Source organism: Enoplosus armatus, chromosome 10, assembly GCF_043641665.1.
Source record: "Enoplosus armatus isolate fEnoArm2 chromosome 10, fEnoArm2.hap1, whole genome shotgun sequence".
Taxonomy (NCBI): domain Eukaryota; kingdom Metazoa; phylum Chordata; class Actinopteri; order Centrarchiformes; family Enoplosidae; genus Enoplosus; species Enoplosus armatus.
In genome coordinates, this window is record NC_092189.1 from 17,366,172 (window position 1) to 17,387,087 (window position 20,916).

Below are 20,916 nucleotides of genomic sequence, written 5' to 3' on the forward strand. Positions count from 1 at the left end.
ACAGGATTTTCAGTTCAGTTTTTAGTATTTTTGAATGAACAAAAAGGCCCACTGGAGGAGGAGAGTCTCCCACGGTTCTTTCTGCTGTGTTCACTTGCTGCACACGAACATACACACACACACACACACAAACACACACATTATCCTTCTCTGTGAGCTGATCCACTGCAGCGATCAGTGAGAGACTGATTTAACTGACTGAGGTTAATGTCCTATACGGTAAAGTCAGGGGGAAAAATGAATAGTATAAAAATTAATGATGGGAATTGTGGTTCATAAAAGTTTCACAAAGTTTAACAGGTATAATCTATGCAGAACAAATGTGATAGAGTTATGTCTGTCACAATACCGAAAATTAAATGAAGAATTCTTCATGTTTAATAGAAATAGATGGATTTGCGAGAGATATCTGGCGGACATTAGGAAGGAAATGGAGATGCAGATGGGGCGACAGTTGGCAGGGTGAGTAAAAGGCCAAGTTCCAGGAGGCTTGGGCCTGTCTTTTCATCAGAAAATATTACCCATATTACCCAGCATGCCTCACAGCGGCTGTCCGTGTCCCCCCGACCGCCACCCATGGCTGACTCTGCTGAGAGGGAACATTCACTGTGGAAATCAGTTTGAGGAGGGAGAAAGGGGAGGAGAGGTTGTGTCAAGGCGGAAAAGGGAGTATAACAGCAATAGCCAGGAGGTTGTTGTAGTCAAATATATTTTTTTAAAATCTAATTTCATGTCTGTGCTTCTCACACACAGGCAGGCTGATATGCAGTTGCATACCAGGACAGATTTTACATTAGAGATAAAGCGCCAAGATCAGGGCGTACTGTATGTGTGAAAGCTTTAGAGCATGTACAGTAATGAAGGAGCACACAGAGAAATGGATTTCTTTTTTTCTTTTTCTTTTTTTTAAGATACCCAGAGTCAAACAGTGAGCGAGAGAAAAATAGATCAGAGATAAACAGACATTGAGACTGGCGGCCTTGTGTGGGCGGTCGGAGATCTACAAGCTCTCTCTTGATGTTTTTGTTTAAGGGCACTTTCATGATCTCTGGGCCTCGGAGGAGTTTCTCACTACAGACCCCGTTTGCACTGAAACCACTCAAACACTGGGTCATCGCGCCGTTAGTGTTGAAACATAAAACATGGCTTCCAGACTGAAGCGCCATTGTTGCCATAGTGATGACAGAGCTGGAGCGGCCGAAAAATCCCCTGGAAGAAGAGACAGTAAATAATATCTCATCACGCACGTCTCTGCTGCTGCTGCTGCTGCTGCTCTCTGCACATGCACATGCTCTTACTGGACTAAGCACACACATGTTGGAGTGTTTGTGTGTAGATGGATGTAGAAAAATGGGCTTGTAGTTTCAGATAAAGGCTGTAAAATGGACTTAATCATCGTGGTAATGATGACAAAGTGTGTGAATACTTACGTCATTAAGTTGTGATCACTAATTAAAATGCTTTTTTGTCACGTTACAAGTGTGCTTTGATCATTCACAGCTGCAGTCACATGGTAGGATTTTGGTCTTGACATTGTGAGTCAGAAATTTGATGCAGCCTGTCCGTCGCCAAACCTCTAAATCGGTGGAGTTTTTTGATCGACGACCAAAAGCTTCACCATGTTTCTTTCGCATTTGTCAGCTCAAAATCACACAGTATAAAGGTTCCTCAAAAGAGTGAAAAAATTAGAGTCAAGCCTCAAATGTCTCAAGGCTGTTACTACTGTGTGTGGAGACGTGTATTTGTTTTGTCCTCTGTTATGGATTTTGACAGTGTTATTGCTGACTGATGGTGCATAAGAAAGAAGCCCTCACTCTCTTCACTCATTCTGACGGTCTTAGACCAAAACATGACATTTAGCTTGATGGTTCATATTGCTGAATCTGTGACTCCACATCAGCTGCTCTGCTGGAGACGTGTCAACAAGAAGACACTGTGTTTGTTTTAAGAAAAACAACCCCAACCACCAAAATATGCTCAGAAATCCAATCTGCTGTTTTAAATTGAATTTGGCTGCAATTTTACAGAATCTGACACAGAGGCTTGTTTATAATTATCATATTGACACATCTGTGAACTTTTGCATTTTTGTTATTGAATTAAGGGGTTAAACAAAATATGTAATATTTTTTAATGGATGTGCTAAAACAAATACACAAGGGATTCATTTGATCAGATACATTCTTACTCTAAACACACACTTAATTTTCCCTCAGTCAACATTTTAAGTTGTGAGCACAACAGAGCAAATAAACAGCATTTCGTGCTGCAGTTGTGCACATGTAAAGGAATATCAGCTTGGAGTCTGATTGGATTACCATGGCAAAGCAAATGGAGCAAAGCAGATCAACAAAGTAACAATAGAAAAATGTGCAGGCGTAGAGGGAAGCACATACACACAGTAACTCAGCCCCGAGCAGTCAGATCATGTCTGTTGAAGGTAGTGTGCTGACCTGAGTTCAGAGTGCTAGAAGCAGGTGAAGCCGGGATGTAACCCTGGAGACGACTTTTTGTCTGATCTCTATGTTTTCCTGGGTCAGACAGAGTCTTATTTAATCCTTTTATAGTACAAAGTACATAAAGTAACAGAAAACCAGGCACACTGGCACAAACAGGATCACACTTTGACAGAAAAAATACATTAATGATAATCATTTGAATAAATAAATGACATGCGTAGACATGGCGTACCGGTGAATATCTACACAGCAGGTCTTCATGCTCAGTTTATAAATGCTGCTCATGGCTCAGATTTTCCCATAGCCCCTCCAGTATGAACTGTCAGTGAGGGTGAAAAGTCACGCTTGTACAGAGAGAACAATAGCGTCCACGTCCATTTTCTTACCAACTCTTCTGCCACTTAGTTTGAACACATTTCTGTGATGGAAGTTGTTTAAGTTTTGACTGAATTCAGACTTTTCTTTAACTTTTTTTCTGTTGCTGTCTTCAATGCTGACTCCCGGCCCTGCCAAACTGCAATGACCAACAATTTGTCCAACAGTATCAGGCTGATGATGTGAAATTGACTTTGTGTTATGACATTGTCAGATCTGAGTAAGGTCTAATTTTAAACACTTACTGGAGCCAGATTTGACCCAAACAAGAAATCTGTTTGGCAATTTTTACCGATTAGAAAATTGTATGAGAGGAAATAAATCAGAGTTTTGAACAATTTCAACTGCAATGTGAATGTAGGCTCAGATATAAATCTAGACAGTCAGGATGTTGTTGTTGTCCAGTGTACAGTATTCTTTAGGGCTTCTTCTAAGTCAGTCAAAAGATTGCCTTTTTTCCTGTATAATAAAACAAACAAACACTGCTATAAACTTTTACAATCCCAGTCTTGTCTCACATTTTAATTAAAACAGAGAAGACTGGAGGTAAAGATGGGGACAGCGAATGAGCAGTGCGGTGCCTGACCATTTCTCTGCTCCAGTGCTGAATGTTACCAAATTTAGCTAAACTACTTGTGAAGCAAATGCCGGCACTGCTTCCTCTATTGCCGTCCAGTGTGTATGACCAGGACACACACTTTCTATCTTTGTGACTGTGAGCAAATCTGAAATTTTTACATCACAGATGATGGTCAAAAACATGAGACCTAAAATGTGACACTTGACATGTAGGATGTTACAGGAGCTTATTGTTGAGCAGCTGCTCCGGTTTGTAGTTTAATTGAATGAATAAATTAATTATATAGTATTTTTCTAAACCTTTGGTAAGGTGTATCGATGAACAACAGATCTGGTCCTAATTAGCGACTCACAGTGACATAAACCTCAACCTCCCCGGTACAATACTGGTGACTTTCTTAGAAAATGTTCATTCAGGTAAAGCCAGAGTATTCTTATTCATCACTGCTGAACATTTTCCAACCATATAGCCGCGTTGTAGATCAACTTAACCTCAAGACAACCATTGGCTTCTATTCAATTCAGTACAGTATGAAAATCACTCACTTGAGCTATACACTATTTATTAGGTAAAAGTGCAGTACAAAAAAAATTGTATTACTGTATTTTACTGACTCTTGAAAAGTCTTATCACTTACTTACAGTGCGTCCTGACTCTAAAATACGAGAGGCGGCTGCCAAACCAAATCAAACCCAGAAGACAGACAATAACAAAACATTGATATCGTGAAAAGGTACATCACGTAACAACGTTGCTATTCAGCAGCCAGCTATTGTTTTTCGGTCTCAACAAATACAGATAAGAATACAATTAGTGAAATCTGTGAACGCCCCAGACAGATACAGAGATACAGTCTAATGGAAAACAGTACATCCTGGTGCGCTGTAGTAATAATTGGATCTGATTTTATGGCTCTGTTTCTCTTCTGCTGCTTCACTCCTGCATCACTTATCTCTCTCCCTCCGTTGTTATCCATCTTCCTCTTCTCCACCTCACCAGAAGAAGTCATTCATCGCTCTAGCAACCTAGCGGTGCTTTCATTATCACCCGCCTCCTCTCCCTCTGTCACCTGGCTAAAGACGGATGTCGGGGTCATCAACAGGAGGCAGAGGAAGTCAGGCGAACCACCACACTATCACAGCTCTTCATCTTCATGGTGTTTAGTTCAGCAGCATCGTGTCACTGATAACTTTTTCCATCCCTCCCACTACTACTAATGCATAATAGCTCATCGAACTAGATTTCTCTTTCTCTGTTGACTCTTCCTGAAAGAAAAAAAAAAAATCCATGTCAGTCCTCTTGAGCGAACATTGCATCATTGTTTTGTTGTACTTTCATTTCAGTTTTGTCTCAGTCAAGTTTTTGTCATCAAGGGGATGGAGATGCACGGCATTGCATACACACACGTGCACACAATGGCCTCCTTTCTCTGCCGCTGTCAGCTGCAGGTGCACTGGAGACTCATGGGAGAGGGCAATGCATTTCCATTTCAAAAAAAGGCTGGGGATGTGTGTGAGAGTACAAATGTGTGTGTATTCATGTGTGCCCAGGTGCAATTTAAATCAGTACCTGTGAATACAGGTTCTGTGTTTTCTGAAATTTCTTTGAGATGTTAAAGGTCATCATTCAAAGACTAAAGAGGAGGAGAGGTGGAGACAGAGAGCAAGCGAGAGAGTGTGTAATAGTTTATCAGTGTGTGTGTGTGTGTGTGTGAGAAAGACAGATCTCAAGAAAGAAAAGAAAGTCAGAGAGAGAGAATGAGAAAAAAACAAGAGACTAAGTAAAAATAGTTTAAATATTCACGTTTTTCGTCAGATGATTTATTCATGAGCGGCTGACATATTCAGTTATTTATAAACTTCTTGTGTGTCACCACTGTTGACAGAAGTGTTGCTCTGTGTTCATGGAGGAAGTTCACAATGTAAACTGGAACATGAAACAGCCAGCATGTGCTCAAATGATGCCACAGTAAAGGTTAGCTGTGACTGAGTAGCATTTAGGAAACCGAAGCTAATTTCTTAATGTGTGTGCCCTGTGTGTCTCTGCTTCCCCGGCAGCTGCTGTGGTACTTGCTATGTATTCTCATCCATGTTTCTCTCCCTGACTCCAGATTTTGACCCCAGTCTCGGGCTGATGACTGGCATTGCCCCCATAAATCCCATGATGCCCGGCCTGGGCCTGCCGCCCCCGCCCCTCTCCCAGGATGTACCAGTCGTCAAGGAGATCATCCACTGCAAGAGCTGCACGCTGTTTCCTCCCAACCCCAGTAAGTCTCATAGTAAGTTATCGCTGCTGTTGTAACAGATTTGAGCGTCACAGAAACGCCGCAAGCTGACCCGTCGTCAGCGAACCGGGAGCATGTTTTATTTATCGTGTGCATTATCTATGACTTATCTCTGTCCTCGTCCTCACACTTGGGCTCTGGAGAGACACCTATGCACCACTTCAGATATTGTGTGACAACGAAGAAGAAGTGAGTATTCCTCCTTAATGTCACCTTTAATACCTTCTTTGTATGTCTATGCAGCAGAGCGCAGCTGATTTCCATTCATCAGGAAGGGAGGGGAGGAATTAAAGGAGGTGTGTGTATGCATGCGGGCGTGCGCTTGTGTGATGTCTGTGAATGTATAATTGGAGGACTGACCTCTGTGAACACATAATGCAGCGCTGCTGTCTTCAATATGCCGGGCCAAAGAGGTAATGTCCTCTGTCCTCCTCTTGGTTCCACTCACCCTTATCAGCTGTATCTTTTCTTAATCTCTCTTCGCCTGCTCGCTCTACTGTCCCATATACATGCTTCTCCCTCTCTCTTTCTCTCTTTTCTCCATCATATACTGCATCTCCTTTCTTCCCACCTCCTGTTTAAGGGGTCAAATCCACTTAATTACCTGATCACCTCTGAGTCTTCCAGCTACTAGCTCCAGTTCAAGAGGTCTCTGTCAGGCTCTGACTGTTACATATGTATATGTGCAAACACACACTCTCTTTGGCACACACATACCTGGACACACACACATACATGGACATGTTTTATTTTAAAGTGATTGTGCATCAGGATCTGAAATGAATGGGGGTCTCATATCCTTGAACCCTCACAAAATAGGGTATGAAATTAAGGATGAAGGGGCTAAAAGTCCCTGTTCTCATGATTATGAAGCATTTTTTAATTGTCGTTGTTATTTATAGCTACAGTACACGATAGATGATTCATGGTAATTGGGTTAATCTTTCCATTGTGTTCTGAAGGAATTTATTATTATTATTATTATTAAAAGGGCAAGCGAGCTCTCAGCCTGAACCAGGAGAAAATGTTGGCAGCACGTGTTGACCATACGTAATAGCAGGTCAACAAAAGTTAAACAGCCAACATTATATAAAGCTGAGCCACAGATGAGTGGAATAGGGACCGAAACACCATTCCTATACTCAGTGGTGGTTCTGGGATGGCTCCCAAAGGTGCCATTGCCTCTGTGACAAGTCCAGTCCCCCTTATAGCCTCCATAAAATGACACTGCAGTTTATGCCAAGATGCAGGCAAATTTTGTTATTTCATATTTCAATACATTTACCCCTGCAAAGCATCTGCATAAGATTAGGTAATATAACAATATATAGTGTGAGATGATTTCTCTATGCCATTTATACTATAGTCATTGTAATATCTCTGGTTTTATGGGGCCGTTGTGGGTAATGTTACAAAGGCATTATCAGGACTGCTTAATGACAATAGGAGATTTATAGTATTTAGTCCCACAAACAGACATTTCCATCTCGTTATTATCTATATGGATGCATATAAGATGCAAAGTGGGAAATCTTTCATATCATTCATTCCTTCTCAACCAGACAGTCATCTAATCTTCATCCTCCCAAACATCTTAAAAGCAGAGGTCAACTGTCAACGTTCTTTTAAAAGAATATTATTTAGGTCATAAATAAGCCCCATTTTCATTGTGATTTGTATGTAATTTGTTTGATTTTAACCAAACACATTTTAAACAAAACTAAATGGCTTTTCAATTAATTTTCAGTTACTTCATCGTAGATATATTAATATCTTGGAATAAACATCAAAAGTAACCTGAAAATAAAACACTTCGCAGTGAGCATGGTCTGCAGTCACACTTTTCCCTCACACTTACATTCTGTAAATAATTTAACGTGATGCCAGTGTACATTCCCTCTGGTGGGAACTTTCTCCCTTCTGTTGGGAAAGAAAAAGTCTTTTTTAGGGCAGCCTCACATGTCAGATGGAGATCACATCAATTTTAACTTAGACGATAGTGGGAGCTCCTCACTACAACCAGTGTGGGAGTCTGCCTTTGATACCAAGTGTGTTTGAGTGTATAAAGCGTCAATGTCAGTGGTTTAATGCAGACAGAAAAAACAATCACACGCTTTAAGTTAATTATTAAATCTTTCCCCCGCACCTTTAGACCTTAGCAAGGGCTGCGTTAGTGATCAGAGACAAGCTCACGGATGAACACAGTGAACCTTTATACAGAGTTCATTCTAATCCTGAGGCTGAATGAGGAGTCGGGCTGTTAACTGCTCAATGTTACAACACAAGAACCTGTCATGAACACTCATAGTGTGACCTGAGGTTACATTATTTCCCAGTGTGAGCACTTTCCCATTTTCTTACCTTTTTGTGTCCATGCAGGCACAGAATCGAAAGTAGCCATGCCCTCCAGTCCTTAAGAGCCCTGTGAATAAGTGATGGTTATCCTTGAATTCAAGCTTTCACTTCACTTTCTGTGTCTTTTTATTGTGTGTATGACAAAATATGTAAAATAACCAGCCAAGAAGCAAGAGCGAGCTTTAAAAAAACAATCATGAGCCGGGATTGAGATGCAGCTCATGCGGGTACAGATTGCCTGTACACTGCTAAGGTTAAGGACTCCATCTCCTATGGGCCACTCACACTCAAACTTTAGGCAGCCATGCTACTTGTAAAGCACTTTGGATAAAAGCATCCACCCAATGGCGTGTTAAGATATAATGTAGGGCATCCATTAAGCTGCTTGAATGAAATCTCTCACTTTAACCCTTTCCTCCGTCTTCTCTACAATAGTATCTCCACATATCTTTGTGATATTTCCTGCCACAGTCTCATTCTTGCTCACCTCTTCTCTCGTACCATCCATCTCCTCCTATTCATTTCCTTTCCTTCTTGTCACCTTTAAGGCAAGAAGTGCGCCATAGACGAGAATGGGTCCAAAAAGTTAGTCTTCAGAGGAAGCCAATTTACTCCCGACATGAAAGAGTAGCACTTTCTTTTTTCCCCACTTTCCTTTGAAAGATGCTGCTGTTGCCTTCTACAATAGACCAAAAGGGTGTCAAAACTGTCCTTTGAAACCAGTAAGAAGACATTCCTTAGTTGCAGACATTTTTTAAAGAGAAGAAAGGGAAAATGCCATCTAAATAACAGCGTTTCAGGGTAGGAATTTAACACAGCAATTTATTTGAACAGATGGGAAGACATTCACCCAGAACTGAACAGAGCCATTGAGGAGATTTTTTGGCTCACTGGTAGAGTTTCCGCTGTAATTGAAGCCTCTGGGGTTCTTCTAAGGGGGTCACAGCATGATAAAACTCCCCCACAGGCGACAACGCAGGGGGTCACAATAGAAGCTGACATGCGTCTTTCTTTAAACTTATCTTTAAAATGAGTGTCATAGGGTGTTTGTATAGTATATGTGTGTGTTTGGGGGAGCAAAATGGAAAACGTGGACAGAAATGTTGCTGTCAACAGTGTATTCTTTCACTTAGTGTGCTATATGTGGAGTTAGAGGATGATTGTGAGTCAGTGCTCTGTTTCCTAAGGTATTTGTTGTGTTTCCGGCAGTCGTGTGTGTGTGTGTGTGTGTGTGTGTGTGTGTGTGTGTGTGTGTGTGTGTGTGATGGGGATAGAGGGCAGCAGGTTACATATGGTGGTGATCACAGGAAGCAGGACCCCCAGCTACTCCACCTCCTACATTAAATGCAGCTTCCTCCTCTTTGACCTTTAATTGAACAGCACTGAAACTCAGTATCTCTCTCTCTGTCAGCCTTTCTTCATATCTGCATATCATACTTTTCTTTTTGAAGCTTTAATTATCTTTCTTTATATTCTACATATAGTATCTATTTTCATGTCAAGATTCAGATAATTAAGTTTAATTTAGAAAATTGTCAGAAGTGTGTGAAAAATACTCATCACAAATTCCTTGAGCCCAAAATTACATGCTCAACAATAGCTTCTTGTGTCAAACCAACGGTCCAAAACACAAAGATATACAATTTAAAAGCTCATGTGCTAGTAAAAATCTTCAAATTGCCTCACAGTCATCATTCTTTTCTGCCTGATAAATGACTTAAACAATTAATTACTTGTCAAAATTGTCAGATTTTCTGTTGTTTGACTTCTTGATTTATCATAAACAACTGGACTGCATTAATGCACAGTAGTTGATTTGTCTTGACAGTAATGATTGTTGATAAATGTATAATTTTAAACAGTACACTCTGTCAATAAGTAGCCCCAGTTTCCATTCAGAGTTTGGACTTTCTTCTCTTAACACAGAAAAACTTTTGATTTGATTAAACTCTGTCTTCCTCTGTCTCTTCCTCTTATTCCATGACTCCCGTACACACAGACTCAAACCCATTTTCGTCTCTCAGCCCTTTAATGCTGAAGACCTACATTTCATTTGCTGCTTCAGGGAATTACTCTGTGAGTGCCTTTAATGGTCATCACTTCCTCCGGCTCTTCTTTTTCCACCACTTCTTCATCTATGTCAGGCTTGTCTGTCTGTAATTACCCTAAAGTAAAAGACCAAAGATGCCCTTCACAACCCTCCTGACTACGTGCCCACATTTCTAAAAAAGTCCCCAATATGGATTTCATCCTCCTTTCAAAGCCAAACATTTGGTAATGCAGTCACATCTCTAGAGTGTCTGGGAAAAAAAAAATGTTGGTTTTCAAAGGCAGGCTTTTATGAAGCAAGAGTGTCAGCTAAATGTCAGATTGTTACCTTGTTGTCCTTTTATATCGTCCGCCTCGCTCATCAGCCGAACTCTGTCAGAAATTGTAATTTAATGCTGAATCGTGCAATGAGCCGCAGCATGTTTTAGCTGACTGCAAAGTAAAGCCAGGAAGCTATCACCTTGGTGCTGTCCTAGAGTTGGTGTGTGCGTGTTTTCTGGCTGTGAGTATGCGAGTGAGAGAGTGTGCATGTTCCGATTTTAATGCCATCATCATCGCCAAGGTCAGGGGACGAAGGCGTTTGGGCCATGCGCCAGAGCAAGCTGTGACATGAGGAGGACAAAGCCATAAAGTACCTTTGATGTGTTTTACCATAACTTTGCTACAGGCTCTTTAGCACTAAAGCGACAGGACTGGATAATAGCTCCTCTTGGGCCCATAATTTAAAATTTCAAGTCCAGCCTACTGAATGAAAAATACACTGTATTTTTTCTAATTTAGCAGATGATTGATGGGAAGTCGTATAATTTAGGCCACAGCTTTATAGCCATGGGAAAGTGATTTCAGCGGCTCAAAGTGTACAAGAATGAGTCCTACATTTCAGCTCAGCTTGCTCTGTCGCTATAGTTTTATGATGGCTGCTGTAAGAACAGGATATTATAGGTTTTATATTTTGCCTACAACTTATGAGTATTTGAACATTTACATAATATTCTTAGGTAGCTTTCACAGCTGTAGTTCAGTTCACTTAACCGACAATAACATTAACAATTACATTTACATACAAAACAACGATTACATTTCACTGTGATTGTACCTTATATGATTACATGTGGCAAATAAACTTGATTGATGACCTCTGCTGTTTTAAGCCTCATACGAACACTTTTTCAAAATCCATTTTTATGTTTTATATTTATTCACTTTATATATGTAACAGTTATTGTAGTCATTTTATTTTAAGCTCACATTAGATTGATATGTGTAGTATCTATTTATTACTGAGAAATACACTCAGTTTCCATTTTATCAGCCTGCAATAAATTCTGTCTGGAGGGTTATGATGTTCTTTTTTGTTGAAATTGTTTTAGAGAGGTGTTGATTCAACTTTATGGTCACTTTTGAGGTTGCTGCTGTTGAAATGAATTGTGTCAAACCGAGAGGTGTTTCTAATATTCTATCCATCACATTTATATCAGTGAGGGCACATGAAATATTAGAAACATCTCTCAGTAAAACTCAATACAATTCAACAGCAGCGCAAACTGCAGCCTCCAAATTACCATAAAGTTTAATCAACACCTCCTGCATTTATTTTAGGACTTTTATTGTTTTATTAGACTGCATTAGTTTTAGCTTCATATATTTCATAAACTGGCGACTGAGTGGAGGAAAACTCTCCTGTTTTTGTCCAAACTAAGGAAGAAAAATATAGTTATGAAAAATATATATTGTTGACCTTTAATTCTGGTGGGTTTCGTGTTCACACTGATTTATTACAAATGAACCAAGAGCTGTAAGCTTGAAATCAAATGTACTGACAGGTAACATGTCATCCTGCATCATCAGCGCTACATGGACCCAGAAGGGAGAGTCAAATACTGATGACTGGCAGCACGTCATGCTTCCCTGTAATGCGTCTAATGTGTTTACTTTCCCTTTCTGCTGTTCACAGCTCATGAGGAAATAATTGATTATGTGCATTATTAGTTGAGAGTCCTGACTGCAGCCAGACCTAACATGTCATGAATAATGACAAACAGGTAAAATCAGGACAAAAAGCAGGCGTACTGTATCGTAGTGTTACAGGGGGAAATAGTGACTGTGTGGCTGCTTTGTTTCACTCACTTTTTAAAGAAATAGTTCGACATTTTGGGAAATAAGGTTGCCGTGAGAAGATTGATACTACTCTCAATTATACGCTAAACATAAAGCTACAGCCAGCAGTGGATTAGCTTAGCTTAGCATTAAGACTGGAAACAGAGGAAAACAGCAAGCTTGGTTCTGTCCAAATGTAACCAAATCTAAAGCTTGATTTTTAAAGGGAAAAAGGTAAAAATCAAGGTTTAAAGCACCGTAACTTAAAAATACAGCCTTTTCAATCCAGCTGTTGCAAATGTTCAGCCTCAAAGCCCAAACTTTACCCGAGCACTCTTTGCATTAAATGTTCAATCACTTAACAACAATCTTTGCCAACCATAGTAACACCGCACTTGAGTTAAGCTTTTTTCCATCTTTTCTAGGTTGAATAACAGTGCTAACATCAAAGCCCAGATGGTTTAGCGTCCATCGATATTCTCAGTCCTCTCTGTGCAGACTTAACCAGTCACTCACGTCATAGCCTGATCTGTCTGAGATTAGATCAGTCAACATTTATCTTTGTTCAGTCAGTAACGTCCTTCATGCTTCGGACCATCGACACAAAAGGATCAGCCTCTCTCTGGCCAGGAGGATTTGATTTTCATGCCGGGGAAGGCGTGACGTGATTATCTCTGTAATATAAAAATGATTCAAGCATATTGTTCCATGTTATCACTTATCATTCTATATTTCCATCATGGTATGGTCATCGAGAAATCTTTCCCCTACTGCGCATCTCATCATCATGTACAGCAGATTTACTTCACTGAGCAGTTGGCTGGCTCGTCACTGTTGTGAGCATAACTGGCCTTCTTTCTGTGGCCGCCCCGACCCCCTGAGAGCAAACGGCCTTCACCCTATGTGTTACGTTTGATCCTACCCTCTCTTCTGATCAGCTCATTAAAGACTTCACCAAGACGGCCTTTTTTCCACCTACGTAACATAGCTAACATTAGGTATTTTCTTTTCTTTGGGAGATCCTAATTCACACCTTAATCTAGATTTGATTATTGTAATGCGTTGTTCTGAGGCCGCGTGCCAATAATGAAAGGCTTCGACTGGTTGAGAATGATGCAGCTAGGTCCCATATTGTGCTCTTTTCAGCTCTATATTTTTATTCTGGGATTCCACTAGGAAAGCTTTGCACGATTCACAGTTCAAAAAAGTCCTTATTTATCTTATACTGGCCCTTTATGCAGCCCCTCAGTCCACGCTCTGTGTGAAACAAGCCGTTTTAGATAAACTGAACAGCCTCCAAAAACTTGAAGAGTTGTCCTGAGCAGAGTGGTCAAATAACTTAGCGGGTGGATGAGCGTAACTAATACTAGAAAATATGACCATATTAGCTCCCTATCCATGTCAGATCAGACTTTAAGGTGTTTCTGATGACCTATAAAATTGTAAATGGACTCGCCCCTTCTTACCTGTTGGATCAGAGTAGAAGAGGGATCCCTCCTTTGTTGCTCTTCCTGAAGTTTCTTCCATTTATTTCCCAGTTAACTGAGCTTTTTTAGTTTTTCACTTTTCCAAACCAAAGCTCTAAGAATAGAGGGTGTCGTATGCTGTACAGATTGTGAAGCCCCTTGAGGCACATTTGTGATCGTGGGCTGTATAAATACAGTTGACTTGACTTGACTTGACTTTCTCTGGTAACCTTTATGTAAGATTTATTATTATTATTTATTTTTTATTTTTTGGTTTCTCACAGCAGATTCCTCTGCCTCAAAGCAAGTCATGATAAGGTGGGAAAAGATGTGGAACTAAATGCCCTACAAATGTCAAGAAGAAACACTTTCTGAGGTGGAGACTGTAGATGCCATTTGGTTTCTCCTATTACATTCTTTATGGCATCCAATTTTCATTTGCGTAATGTGGCTTAAATGTGGAGTAATTTTCACGCACTCGGTTTCATGCATTCGATGGCCATGTTAACAGTGTTATATCACGTGTCCTTGACTGGCTGAGGGAGAAAAGAGACATATTCATTATAACCTCTGCTGTTTCAGCGCCATACTAAAACTTTTTATATGTTTTCAGTTGGCTTTTTCAGGCTTTTTATCTCGCTGGACTGAAATTGGAAAGCAGACTGAATTCATATGGCTTTACTCAATATAACCTTGAAATATTCTGATGTGCAGATTATCAAATTGGATCATTGGAGCAGGTGTTCAGTTCTGTCTCAAAAGTGTGTAAAAGAAGGCAAGATGGATTATTAAAATTATTATTTATTACTTATTTTTTCCAATGTTATACAATGTATTGATGTTTTGACGATTATGACTTTTGTTCTAGACTTTCTTAGAATCTGACTGTGAAAATTATTTGAATTATTCAAACTTTCAAAACTAATTCAAACCTTTTCTTTATTTTTGGACTTTGTATTATTGTCTGTCATTCTGGATCTAGTTTATATGGATTTTTGGTGTTCTGTAAGCAGACTGGGCATAGTTGTATGCATGACACAATAATAAAACATTCATTCATGTAACATCACTTACAAACAAGAGCTTTGTGTCATCACTCAATTTGCATTTGATCTTGATTAACAGTGATGTTGTAGCTTCAATGATTGAGAGAATCAGCCACCTGTGATCCGAATGTTTTTCGGTGGATTTCCTGGAGCTGAATTTGTGCTGTGTAAGGTTGGGACTACAGTTGCACCTTCAATTGAAATAATGTTGTCTCTTTTCTTTCCTTCTCCATGTTTGACAGACCTTCCGCCTCCAGCCACGAGGGAGCGCCCTCCAGGGTGTAAGACGGTATTTGTCGGCGGTCTGCCCGAGAGCGCCACAGAGCAGCTCATTGTGGAGGTCTTTGGACAGTGTGGGGATATTGCTGCCATCAGGAAGAGCAAGAAAAACTTCTGTCATATCCGATTTGTTGAGGAGTTCACTGTGGACAAGGCTCTCTTCCTCTCTGGTAAGGTATCTTCACTCCAAAACAGTGTAAGTCTCTAACTACTCATGTAAAACATCCCATCCTGTGTGATATTTCATTTTGTCTTTTTATTAGAGAAAGAACCTTTTATGTCTGTTAAGCTGGTCACACATATTGATTGTTGTTTTTCTGCCGAATCCTCACTGCTGTGCAATGAAAATCCCAACAAACCCCCAACCTGGTTTTTAGGCATGTATTGGTTTACATTGGTCTTAAAGGTCAGAGGATAACAGCTTTCTTTCTTACTCGCCTGGACAATATTGAATCTGTAGAGACTGCTTGTATTGTCAGTCCGCCGCTATCAGTGCACCCGGCCCTCTCCCAGTGCCGCGGCACTCCTTCACCTCAGGTGGAGGAAGAATGATGAGCTGTTAACCTTTACTCTGATGGAAATGAAAGGGCTGATATCTATCACTCAGCACTACAATTCTCCAGCCTCAAACATTCATCCGGGACCATTTGACAGATGGATAAATAGATAGGGGCATGGATGGACAGATAGATGGAAAGTTTGCTGCACTCCATACTGATTGTTTGCAAGTGAGCAACACTGAATATTTAGTTGTAGGAACAAAAGGGAGTCATGCAGCTCTGGAGGACAGAATAGGACAAAAGGAATTATCCTTTTTTATTGTAAATGTGCACATTTACCATTTGTGCATGTCTTACTGTATATGAACTTAGTTGTATTGTTGTAAGTTGTATTTTCTGTGGCTATGTCAAAAATATGGCAGCTGCATTGGCCTATCTGGTGACTTGACATGACTTTGAAAATTAACAGCTGCATTTTTGTCTTTTTCTTTTGTTCAGTGTTACTTCATATATTTACCTGTCCTAATACGATTTGCTCTGCACTCAGTTGTAAATTAAGCACGTTAGCTGCAATATAGCAGGTCAAAATCATAGTGTACCCTTTATCACAAATGTGAAACATTCTCCATCATAAGGGATTAATGAAGTTGTGTGAACAGATACACAGTTGAAGTTGGGCAGTGGTGGTGTAGAGGTTAGAGACTGGAAAGTCACTGCTTCAGTCAGATTTATCCAATTTAAATCATTGCCGGTTTGCAGATCCCACTGACATCCATCAGACACATCTGGGTAACTAGAATTGAAAAGATGTGCTTGCCTCTCCCTCATTAACACCAGTGAGGTGTAAATATGTGTAACTGTATGAAGCAATACTTGATGTGAGCCGTTAATGGCCGACCTGCTGTAGATACGTACAGCGCAGGATTTGTTTTTTTTTGTTATTATCACCACCGCCTCACTGGAGAGATGAAATGCACATGATCAGGACGGATCATGCTTTAATGATATTCCCCACAGTAATTGTGTTTCTTCGATTAACTTTGCGATACAGAGTGACAGAACATGTAGAACTCAAGTTACATCCAGGTCATTTCTAATTCACCTTGTCTCATTACAGAATAGGAGACTGCTGCCGTGTAATCGCTGTTTACATTCTTTTATTTGCTTTAATGGAGAGCAGCGTTGAGCAAAAGGTTCACAGTGCAGATGCATTAGAAGGATAAGACGACTAAGCCTTTCTTTAACTTGCTTAATGCATCAGAAACTTGAAGGAGATGAGAAGGTGCATGTCAGGTATGGTGTAGCCTACGGTGAAGCTACGGCGACCACATACGAAGGCTCCAAGACTATTCTGTACGTTAATGCTAGTATAAATGGCCCCTTAGAGTGTGAACAGGCTGTTTCCGAAAAAGACAGAATGACATTGCAGCTTAATGAAACTTCTTTGGGAAAATAAAGGTTGAAAGTACATATAGATTGAATGCCAAGCGATTGTCTTCCTGTGTGCTTGTGTGACAGCTTACATAGACTCAGTAGTCAACAGGCCTAACCCTAACCCTGCAATCTTTCTTCACAGCTCTCCCCCTTTCCCCTCCTGTCTTAATATGTTCGATAATTAGGTTCATGAAGGCACAAACCTTTTCAGCTTGCATTGGACGCATCTTCACCCCAATTAGCCATTTCTAAAGTTTCTAAAATTTGCTTTGCTTTCAGTCTGAACACATCACTACATTAAATAATAAATATTCTGCTACAAATGGAGGCCCTGACAATGTTAGACAATTGTCTTATCTTATCAGAATCACAGTTGTGATGTTTTGTCTTTTGTTTTGTCTTGTTAGACTTTACCAGACTACCATGCACTCTAACAATTTCTTTATTATTCTGTTATTGACACAGTTTGCCCCTTGACTCACACCTGCTTTATCAATTTTTGCATATTTATTAGTCACTGTTACAGAATACACTCACATTTAAAATCCCTTGGCCAATGGGATGCTGCTTTAAATGCTCCTTGAGAAGAAGAGGTCTCTCTGTTTGTCATGTGACACCAGCTTATGATTTTTTTTTTTCTTTTATCTCCATCCAGCAGCTTCTCCTGCACAGACGCCTTAAATCTCTCCATGTGAATTGCTGGCCATATATTCCCTCTTCACAAAGCTCATTTAAAACACCAGCCACTGCAATAATACCCTCTGCATTATTTAATGTGTGTGTGTGTGTGTGTGTGTGTGTGTGTGTGTGTGTGTGCTTAGGTGTGTGATTTCATCTACCTCTTCCCTACAGTGAGACCGGAGCTATAAGTCCGTATATTAGCCAGATGACAGACCTCTGTAGCTTTCTCATAAATAATACTTTCCGCACACCGTGGACTCTTCTCCCAAAACACACACATGTACACGCACACATTCACACATTCAGATACACATTACAGCAGCCTTCAGCACACCGAGGTCCCCCTTTATGAAATATTGAAGCAAACCGAGAGCCTTAAGCAGGGAGAGCAGACTGGAAAAACAAGCCAAAACTCACAATCTGTCTTTCTTCTGCTGGCGCTCACATCCAACTTTATCTCCTCTTTGCTCTGATGAGAGCGTGCGTTGTGCGTTCATGTGTATGTTTTGGAGGGAAGGCCGGCCCAGGGATTTCTGAGTTTGTGTCCTGGTTTTTGCACTGTACTGTAAACACCCCGTCCTCTCACAGATCATTCAGACCAATCAATTAACAAAATGAGAGTGATTGCACTTCACACCCACACACAGGCAGTGGAATGAGCTGTGAGTGTCAGGTGGGAGGCAGTGGGGTGATACAGGGCTGTCACTGTAATTACTCTGCCACACTCATGTATGCACAGAGTGAAAAGCTCAAGTGGCTTGCACGGCTTTTGTCTGTCTAAGTATCGGCCTGTACACCTGGAGAATCACAGGACACATAAAGAGAACATGTGTAGATCAGGTTGTCTCTTCCAATCTGGAGGAAAATGAGGACAAGTTGATGATTTTAACCTTGGCAGATATCTGTGTGTGTGAGTCTTCTTATCTGTGTATATGCTTGTTATTCTTATCTCAGCTTATCTCTTGTGTATCTACTGTCCGTCTGAATCAGAGTAGGTGTTGATAGAAATTGATATTTCACCCTGTTGCCACTTTCATCCAATCAATGAAACGTCTCAGCTGTCTTCCATGTCCTCTGTTTTTTCTCTCTCTCAACAGTCCCATCTTTTCCCCCCAGACCTCACCCTTTTCTTAATTTGTCTCATGTCCTCTCAAACCCCTCCTTCCTCTCCCCAGGTTACCGCATTCGTTTGGGCTCCAGCACAGAAAAAAAAGACTCGGGCCGTCTCCACGTGGACTTCGCCCAGGCCAGAGACGACCTGTACGAGTGGGAGTGTCGGCAGCGCATGTTGGCCAGAGAGGAGAGGCACCGGCGCAAGATGGAGGAGGATCGCCTCCGGCCGCCCTCCCCTCCCCCCATTGTCCACTACTCTGAGCACGAGTGTAGTGAACTTGGAGACAAGATCAAAGGTTGGTATAGACAAACATGAAACATACATACCCTAACTCTGGTGATTCCCTGACTTTTCCTTGCCTCCATGAGGTTCAAATTTTGTGATTTTGAGTGAGATTTGTTGACTATTTGGAGGGATTCCCTTAAAATTAGGCAAGCATGTCCTCCTCTGGATAAATTATAATAATGTTGATGATTTTTCATCTACCGCCACCACCAGGTAAAAATGTAAATTAGTTTATGTTTACGCGTCAGGTCTTTTGCGTTATTTTCTTCTCTTTATGCACATAACTACCTGACGGCATTCTGCTTTTGCTATGCCTCCTGTGTAGACACATTAGTCTTGTTGCTTGATAATTAAATTACTTAAACAATACCTTACTGTTGATTGACTTATCGTATAATGAACTAATCCTTTCGTCTATAGATGACTTTTGAGATTTTTTTTAGATAAACATTTACCAGTTGAAAATGTATCCTGGTGCAGACTGCCGTGCACGGAAGAAAATATGTTTAAGTTGAATCTAAATGTATTTAGAGCAGTGACAGTAATTTAAATACACTTGACATTTCATCAAGTGTTCTTTAGTGTCTGCAAACATTTTCTCATTTGAGTGTCTTATACATCCGCTTCCTTCTGAGAATTCAAAGCGACTTGATACTTGTTAATCATTCTTCTCGACTGCAAGGGGTTGCACTATAATTTGAAATATTTAAATTTTCTGTGAGGTTGAGTATAGATCAGATCAGTGTTCAGAGCACATAAAGGAGAGGATGGTCTGAAGGGGCCTCAGGGATGTGAGAATAAATTGTTGAGCCTTGTGGATTCTTAATGCAATCAAACATCTGTGATATGAGAGTCCTTGTTGATCCCCAGTGACATTCCTGTCCTTACCCTCCTCTTTTTACTGTAACATTAAAGAGACGCACTGGGTCTTGTGTGTATAACAGATACCTGATGTATTTGCCAATTACCCACTTAACAACCACCATTCTCATCTATTTGTCAGATTTATGGCGGAAAGGTCAACTTACTGAACTTAATACATTTTCTAGTGATTGGAAAAACTTCTATTTGATTCTTCAATTCACTCATATTTTGGAATCTGTGTGAATAAAGAAATAAAAGCATGGCTGAACAAAATTAATTGAGAAAAATAAGTAGACGATTTCACAGGAAAATTTAATTTTTTGTGCGGCATCATTTACTGAGATGTTTCACAGATTCACAGCACGTGTCTTTTTCTTACAGCTGTGCACAGAGTTTCTTGGAATTGACTGTGTTTACGCGATGATACAATTTGCAGCGAAACTGTGTCTTTTTGTCTGGTGAAATTGTTATGTTCTGGATCGTTTTCTGCAAGTTTAAAGTGACTAACCCATCTGCTCCTTGTCAGAATGGCTCTGATTTATGGATAAAGATAAAAACGCTGAGAAACAAAGTGGCGAGAAGTTTTCTAATTGGGTATTTATTTCTCATAAAGTAAGGTAATACATTCTTATATTGTGTATTTATGTTCGGGTAATGCCTCAGCTGAAGACCCATTAAATGAGAATCCCAATCTCTCTGGCCTCTGGCCATTGTCACTGATCGAATACCACTAATATTCCTCCAGATTGTCTATTAATAATGCCGCTGCAGGGGGGGCATGTATTATGAGACCTGAGTCTGCCTGTAAACAAACAGCAACACCTCAGGGATTCATGAGATGACACCTTGATTCAATATCTGTAACTGTGATAGATTATCATTCATGCAAGCCGTCTGATGGACCCCACTGTGTGTGTGTGTTTGTGTGTGTGTGTGTGTGTGTGTGTGTGAGTGTGTGAGTGTGAGTGTGTGTGTGTGTGTGTGTGTGTGTGTGTGTGTGTGTGTGTGAGTGTGTGTGTGTGTGTGTGTGTGTGTGTGTGAGTGTGAG

General features: G+C 40.4%; 1 protein-coding gene across 1 annotated transcript in view; it reads left to right on the top strand.

Annotated features, from left to right (window-relative positions):
- The window catches only part of LOC139291128 (ecto-NOX disulfide-thiol exchanger 2-like), a 67,559-nt gene that overhangs the window by 11,240 nt on the left and 35,403 nt on the right, over positions 1 to 20,916 (top strand). The window contains exons 2-4 of the mRNA XM_070913057.1: positions 5,525 to 5,680; positions 14,954 to 15,160; positions 18,781 to 19,014. Of these exons, the coding sequence (XP_070769158.1) occupies positions 5,525 to 5,680; positions 14,954 to 15,160; positions 18,781 to 19,014 (597 nt within the window). The remainder of the gene's footprint in view (positions 1 to 5,524; positions 5,681 to 14,953; positions 15,161 to 18,780; positions 19,015 to 20,916) is intronic.